At 53.5% G+C, this 7,942-nt stretch overlaps 2 protein-coding genes across 2 annotated transcripts in view; one reads left to right on the top strand and one right to left on the bottom strand.

Moving 5' to 3' along the window:
• The window catches only part of CDH23 (cadherin related 23), a 410,231-nt gene that overhangs the window by 53,529 nt on the left and 348,760 nt on the right, over positions 1–7,942 (bottom strand). The window lies entirely within an intron of this gene.
• VSIR (V-set immunoregulatory receptor) overlaps positions 1–7,942 on the top strand; it is a 23,971-nt gene that overhangs the window by 7,779 nt on the left and 8,250 nt on the right. Inside the window, exons 2-3 of the mRNA XM_006170101.3 lie at positions 2,895–3,323; positions 4,681–4,737. Coding sequence (XP_006170163.1) covers positions 2,895–3,323; positions 4,681–4,737 — 486 coding nt within the window. The remainder of the gene's footprint in view (positions 1–2,894; positions 3,324–4,680; positions 4,738–7,942) is intronic.

The raw sequence follows: 7,942 nt of genomic DNA on the forward strand, positions 1-7,942 counted from the left end.
GCTGAACCCTGATCGTCTGTGTCCCTCTGCGGGTCTTCAAGAAAACTGAGAATCCCTGAGGACATGTCTGAAGGCTGGAGGTGGCTGGGGCTTCCAGTTTCTGAGTTGTTTTCCTTCAGTACAGTGTCTCAGTACCTGATGTAATTCTGGCTCTAGCCCTTACTTGCTGGGTGAGCATCCGTGAGTTACATAACCTCCCTGTGCTGCAGTTTCCTCTCAGTGAAATGGGAATAAAAACTACACCTACCTTGTAGGATAGATATGCCCATAAAGCCCTTAGCAAAGGGCACGGTACCTGCCATTTCTTTTTATTACTATAGTTTTAGCTAGACCCGGCTCTACCCTACGTCTCCCATGCTCTAGGCTCTGAGCTCATACCCTCTGGAACGCTAGTCAAATCACTCTGATTTCTGGGCCATGGTTTCTGCCTTTAAAAAGACCAAAGAATCTTGCCAAAGAAGTTTTGACATCCCTGCTCACCTTGGCAATGACTTTCTAAAACTCTGGGGCTCCTTCTCCTGTTGGGCAGAGCGGCAGGAAGCTCGATGTGTGTCTGTCTGCTTACCTTCCAGGGCCTTCCACTCTACTCCCACAGACACACACTGTGGGGCCATGGCTGTGCAGCCCCCCGATAGTCCTGTGAAGTCACGGGCACTCCAGGATTCGACCACAAGTTTAGCAGTCATTCACATCTTAGGAGAAAGAGTCTGAAGCTGGCTTCTCCATCCCATTGTGCTTTTCACTCTTAGGAAATGTTTCTTGAATGGCTGAACAACTTAAGAGACCTGCCCAGCTCCCATGTATCAAACACAAACTACTAGCAAGGCACTTTCAGAACACTTCATGCAAGTGATGGCAGTACTAGTCTTTGCCTTGGCTCTGCCCCAGGTAGTTTTCATTCCTGTTTTATAGTGAGGACTCTGAGACTCCGAGTCTAGGAGACACACAGCACTGGACTCCAGAGCAGGCTGGTCCAACTCCAAGAGGCACACCAGGCCGCCTCCCTATTGCCTGGGCAAGGTTTTCAGCCCTCGGTCTCAGCCTGCTGCCAAGGGTCTGGGCACTAAAGGCAGGGAAGGGGTGACTGGAGGAGGGAGTGGTGCTGTCCCTGGTCCAGGTGATGCCCCTGGCCGGGGTAATGAAGAGGACATACCAGTTTAGAGTCTATACAAGTTCTCCTTCCTTGTCTGCAAAACCTGCAAAGCCCCTGACGTGCCAATTAAAATAAAAATAACATTCAACTATAATAATCATAACTATGGTATGTCTGCAGAGGGCATTAGAGCTCATATCTCATCTTTTCCTCTTCCCCTCATTCAGTCATCTCAGAACCCTATGTTTATTTTTCTCATTGCATAGATGAGGAAACTGAGGCTTACACAGATAGATAGAGGAACAGGAACTTCAGCCCTGGAATTCTCTTTTCTATCAGTGTTGGTCCAGTTGTCTTGGTGCAGGCAGTAGCATAATGATCTGCAATGCTGGAAGCCACATGGTGGACCTGGGTTCAGATTCCCAGTCAACCTGAAATACACTGAGTGCATGTACTCAAGATCCTGACCAGATAGAGAGCAGTGGGGAGGGGATCATGGGCCACCCAAACCTTGTCCAGGGTGCCAGGTTTTTATCTCTCCCAATAAATTAAGTATACATAAAAAAAAAAAGTCAGTGTTTTAGAGAGTCAACAATGGTTAAATGCTGGAGGACTGGGGTAGGGTAAAGAGAATTGGGGGACCCAGCTGCTCTGGTGCAGCAATAATGTAAGCGCCCTGCAAGGCTGGAAGCTGTATGGATGACTGCGGGTTCAGATACCTGGTCAGCTTGAAAACATGCTGGGTATGAGCACACATGCCTCCAAGATGAGATGCTGGGGGGCTGGGGAAAGGACACTGTGGCATGACTAGATCCTGTTGAGGGGACTCTCTCTGTCACATGCATGCTCATGTGCTATCATTTAACAAATAAAAGAGGACCAGGGGATTGCTTCATTTGCTTACTAGAAAAAAAAAAGAAAGAAAGAAAAGAAAGAAAGAAAGGAAAAAAAAAAAAAAAGAGCTAGAAAACATTCCTAAGGGAATGGGAGTGGGAGGCACGGATGCCCTGGCCTTACATGCATTCCCCATCTCTGACCCGCAGACACTGTGGTTTTCCTCCTTCCCCATCACCTTGCCTATGGCACCTTCTCCACTAGGTGAATCCTAACTGTCAAGCCCAAAGACCCTCCTTTCAGAAGCCCCCTGACCACCCCCAGAAGGCTGTTTCTGTCCTCCTCCCAGGGCCCTGGAGTCTAGCACTGGTTGCCTTTGCCAGTTTGCCCAGCTAGATTGTCACTCTCCAGGGGAGGCCATGGCATGTGTGCAGCACCCAGGTGAGATGCAACACCTGGCCCAGGCCTTGCACATGTCAGTGTTCTGTCAGTGCTCACTGAGAAAAGGGAAGCATGTCCAGTCCTAGAAAAGGGAAGGGGTAGGATGTAGGAGGGGCAGATGGTCCCCAGAGGGGTGGAGGTTTCAAACAGCCTTTCCACTCCTCATTCCCTTGCATGACAGCGTTGGGCATGAGGATGAGCAGAGCCATAGTGCCTGTGTGGGGATGGGGATAGCTGATGCCAGGGCATGTGCACTACTGGGGACAGGGACACACCCTGGCCAGCCCAGTGTGCCACTTCTCGGGAATCTCTCTGCTTGCTGCCTCTGGCCCCTCCCAGTTGGGGACACTCCTGGGGTCCCTTCCCTGTGGCCTGGAATCAGGTTTTTGTATTGATAAGGGAGCGGAGGCCTGGGGAGGTCGGCTGACTCTCCCAAGGCCTGCAGCTGGGGAGTAGCTAAAGCCCAGGGGTTACTGAGAGTGGTAAAGGCTCAGGCAGGTGATGGGGCTCTCCTCTCTCTGAGCAGGTCTGGTGGCCGCCTTCAAGGTTGCCACACCGTATTCCTTGTACGTGTGTCCTGAGGGGCAGAACGTCACCCTCACCTGCAGGATCTTGGGCCCTGTGGCCAAAGGGCACGATGTGACCTTCTACAAGACATGGTACCGCAGCTCACGGGGCGAGGTGCAGGCCTGCTCGGAGCGCCGGCCCATCCGCAACCTCACGTTCCAGGACCTCCACCTGCACCATGGCGGCCACCAGACTGCCAACACCAGCCATGAACTGGCCCAGCGCCACGGGCTGGAGTCAGCTTTCGACCACCACGGCAACTTCTCCATCACCATGCGCAACCTGACCCCACAGGACGGCGGCCTCTACTGTTGCCTGGTGGTGGAGGTCAGACACCATCACTCGGAGCACAGGGTCTACGGAGCCATGGATCTGCAGGTGCAGACAGGTGCGGCATGCTGCCTACCAGCCCAGGCAGTATGGGGAGCCGTAGGTGGATGGTCTGGGCCCATCTGTGGGGCAGTGGGGCGTGATGCCATGATGTGTGGTGCTGATGGCAGGACCACACATGACAATGTGAGAGGTGATCTGGGTGACATTGGCATTTTGGGATGTGTGTGTGTCAGATGGGGTGGTCATGGGTGTGGGTTAGCTGGGGTGATGGAGAGGGAGTGGCTCCATGTGTGAATGGCTCTATGTGTGATAGTGGGGACTTTTTTTTTGGGGGGGGAGAGGTTTTTGCTATAGGGTACATGTGCTTGCCAGACAGGCAGAGAGAGACATAGAGACAGAAAGCGAGAAATCACCCCCCAGGGGAGATGGCCACGCCGCAATCCCTTCTCCTCCATTCTCCTCCTGGGATCTTGGGCACGCACGCACACGCGCCCGGCGTGAGTTTAAGCCATCGGGTCCGGGACTCGAACTGTGGTCCACTACGTGGGAGTCCAGCGACATAGCCATTACGCTGTTGGTCCCTAGGGGACTTTCTTTTTTTTTAGGAGAGAATTTTGCTATAGGGCATGTGTGTTTGCTTGAGCGACAGAAAGTGAGAAATCACTCCCCAGGGGAGATGGCCATGCCACAATCCCTTCTCCTCCATTCCCCTTTTGGGATCTTGGGCACACACACACACACACACACACACACACACACACACACGCGTGAGCTTTGTGTGAGTTTCAAGCCTCTGGGTCTGGGATTCAAACTGCAGTTGGCCACGTGGGAGTCCAGCACCTTAACTACTATGCTACCTGCTGGCCCCAGACAGTGGGACTATTTTTTATTTTTTTGAGAGATCTTTGCTATAAGGTATGTGTACCTGCTAGAGAGACAGAAAGCAAGAAATCACCCCCTGGGGGAAACGCCATGGTGCAGTCCCTTCTCCAGTCTCCTCTCGAGATCTTGGGGATGCATGCACACAAACTCGGTGTGAGTTTCAAGACTCTGGGTCTGGAACTCGAACTGCATGCAGTTGACCACATGGGAGTCCAGCACCTCAACCACTACCCCCCCTCCCCACTACTCCCCACAGTGGGACATTTTAATGTGAGGGTGTCTGCACCTGGAATCAGGTTCCTGTATTGATAAGGGAGCGGAGGCCTGGGGAGGTCAGCTGACTCTCCCAAGGCCTGCAGCTGGGGAGTAGCTAAAGCCCAGGGGTTGGGAGTGTGGCTCGCAGCAACACCACAGTCATGGTGGTAGAGGCAATGATGTAACTAACAGGGAAGGGGGATGCCAGCCCGGACAAGCCTCCCCAGCCTGCTGGGCCTGATACCCACCTAATACCCTTTCCTTTGCTCCCACAGGCAAAGACGCACCCTCCAATTGCATCGCGTACCCATCCTCCTCCGAGGAGAGTGAAAGTAAGGGGCCGCCCACTCGTCCTGTCTGGGTTCTGTTTTCCTCTGTCCTCCTCCCTGATCCATCCTACGAGGAAGAGGGACTGTGACCTCATCACCTCAAGCCCGCAGGCCCCCCACTCTTCCTCCTTTGCTTCGCCCACCACTTTTGCCTCCTCTGCAGCCACAGACATCCACTGCCCTTCCAGCTGGCCCTGGAGTCTGCTCCTGACTCCCTGGAGGGGCTGTGCTCTGGCCGTGACCTCAGGTCAGGGAGAGTGTCCATGACCGGTTATGAGTGCCACATGCTGCTGAGCTGGTTTTCCGTGACTGCCACCTCTGCCTGCCAGCCCTCTGCAGCTTGGGAAGGCTGGAGGTCAATAGGGGTGCTCTTGGCTGAGGACTCAGCTACTCAAAGCTTCCTTGCCCTGTGTGTTGGGGAGGGATGAGGGGAATAGAGGCCTTTGTGTGCTAAGTTCTTAGGATTATCTCAGGGAATTCTTATAAGAACCCTAGGAAGCCGGCATCACTGTCTTCACTTTAAATACCTGGAAACAGAGGCCCAGAGAGGTGGCATAACTTGCCTCAAATACACAGCCAAGGGTGGCACTGCTGGGGTTTCGCTACTCACCTAGCTCTGCTCACTTTGCCTTCTTACCAGCTTGGGGGAGGAGACTGATGCACAGTGCAGGGGGTGGCAGTCACCCCTGGGGTTTGCCCAGAGACATGCCCTACAGGGTAAGGGGGACACTGCTCTGAGGGGTTCCTGGGCACCCAGAGGTCAGTTGAGAATGCCCAGCAGCAAGGAAGAGACATCTTAGGGACACCCCACTCTTCTGAGAGGAGAGGATCTTCTACCTCCTTCTATTCCTCAGTATTTATCGGGTGCCCTGTGTGGGCCAGCCCCAACCTAGACTCTGGATACAAATAGAAAACTATGTCCCTGGCCTCTAGGAGGACATGCACAAAGACCTCAGCCAGAACGGAGACACTACACTGCAGCCCCTTACAACCCCACTCCAAGGCTGCAGTGACTTTTGGCTCCATTATGCTTTTTGATTTTTTATTTTTTCAGTTTGCTATAGGGTATGTGTGCTTGCTGGAGAGAAAGAGAGAGGGAAAGTGGAAAATCATCCCCGCAGAGGGGATGGCCATGCTGCAATCCCTTCTCTATTCTCTTCTTGGGATTTTGGGCATGCATGCTCTCACTTAATATGATTTTCAAACCCCTGGGTCTGAGATTTGAACTGTAGAGTAGGCCATGTGGGATCCAGCCACCTTAACCTCCATGCCACCTGGTGGTCCTCAACTACTCTTTTTATCAAACCACTGGACAGACTGGCCTGAAGCCAAATTAGAAAGGTGTTTTGGTCTGAGTCAGACCCACATGGAACCAAGAAAGACTTTGGTTCGAGCCCCTTTCCGTGCATACTGCAGAGCTAGGGTGTCGCCTCAGCACCAAGCCACTGCTGTCCTCACTTCCTCCTCAGGTAGCTCCCTGCTGAAGGTGGGGAGGAGCCCTAAGCAGCAGCCCTTCCTTCCCATGCACCTGGCTCTTGACTGCATGCACACACAGGCCTGTGTATGGGACAGAGTGGCCCACCTCGGGGCCCATGTGGCTCCTTCCACTCTGAGCAGCCACCCCCATACCATGGCTTCCTCCATGAACCCTTTCAGAACTGCAGGGTTCCTAGAAACCATCACTTCCACCACTGCCCCCCGTGTCACAGGTAGGGAAGCCGAGGTTCAGGCAGGTGAAGAAACTTGCTCCCAGCTTCGCAGACCCAGAGGCAAGAGGAGATGTCTGCGTGCCTGGTTTTCAGTGCGCCCTGCCCACGGGTGGGGGAGGAGGCAGGCCTTCCTCTCTCAGCACCGACTTACTGAAAATCAGTCATATGAGTTCAGGGTTGGGAACAGAAATAAGGAAGGCCAGAGGGAATGGCACTAGAGTGACCAGGTGCAAATGGAAAGAGCAGAGATTTGGTTCACTTCTGGTCGAGACTACAGAAACAGCTGATGGTCTTCGGAGAAAGAGAGCACGTGGGGAATCCCAGGTCTCAGGCTGTAAGAGCCCCGGGGAGAGGCAGAAACCTGGGACGAGATCTCTGCTCTTGCATTTTGACGTTGTCATCCTCTCCAGTGCTCAGGACTATGACGCTTCACTCTGGGTCCTTCTTGCCCGAGTTACTGTCCACAGGGAACTGGCTCCTTGAGGGCTAAAGGACATACTTGCTTCTGTCCCAGCTGCTGAAGGCAGGGGGCTTTTTTTTTTAAGTTCATATTTTTATTTCTTTCATGAGCAAGAGAGTCAGAAAAAGAGACAGAGAGAGACAGCACCGCCAACAGGGACTTGATGCCGGTGTCAATCACTAGCCTCAGCCAGCCCCGGATCATGGGCATGTATGGGCCTGATACACTCAGGGAGGTCTCCAAGTGTGAACCTGGAGCCCTCCTAGGTGGGTCAGCGTCGCAGAGCATCGCATGTTACCATGGCTCCACAATCTAGCCCCTGCCAGGTGATGGCTTTAAGGACCTCTGAAGTCTCCTTCCAGACTTTTGGTTCTAGCTGTCTGGAGACTTGGTACTAAGGCAGATGAGAGGAATTTTAGCTGTACTTTGGCTTGGCATGGGGGCTTTGGGCAGCACCCCACTCTCTGGGCACCATTTCTCCACTAAGAAATGGGAACAGTGTGTCTGTCTCTTTTCTTCGAACAGGGAGACAGCCAGTGTGACTTAAGAGGCTGACTCAGGGATCCAAAACTGTGTGCTACTCTCTACTGCCGCTTGCCCTTGGGAAGATCCCAACTCCGCTCTCTCTGATGGGTATCCTATGACCAGCTTGGTGCCTGACCAGTTAATGATGCTTCAGGCCTAGACGTTCTTTGAGTTCTGCTCTAATTTCAGCTTGAGTCTCTTAGTGCTGCTCTTGGGAAGTAGGGGAGTATCCAGACTGTGAAATAACGAAAGTCCAACCTGGCCTGAGGTGGGGGAGGTAGTGGGATGGGATGTGAGACTGGGGAAGCTGGTGCTGTGCCCAGCAGCCCTCGCGTTGCTGAGGGACTGTGGTTCTCTGAAGCCCTCCCCGCTCCTTATACATGGCAGGATGTACGCTCATCCAGCCTCCTCCCTGGGGAACCAGTAGCCCAACCCTCGCAGCCAAGTCCCTCCTCCACACACACCCACGGGGAACTGGCAGGCCCTGGACAAGACCACCGAGCAAGCGGGCCCC

The sequence above is a fragment of the Tupaia chinensis genome, unplaced genomic scaffold (assembly GCF_000334495.1).
Source record: "Tupaia chinensis unplaced genomic scaffold, TupChi_1.0 Scaffold148012_1, whole genome shotgun sequence".
Taxonomy (NCBI): domain Eukaryota; kingdom Metazoa; phylum Chordata; class Mammalia; order Scandentia; family Tupaiidae; genus Tupaia; species Tupaia belangeri.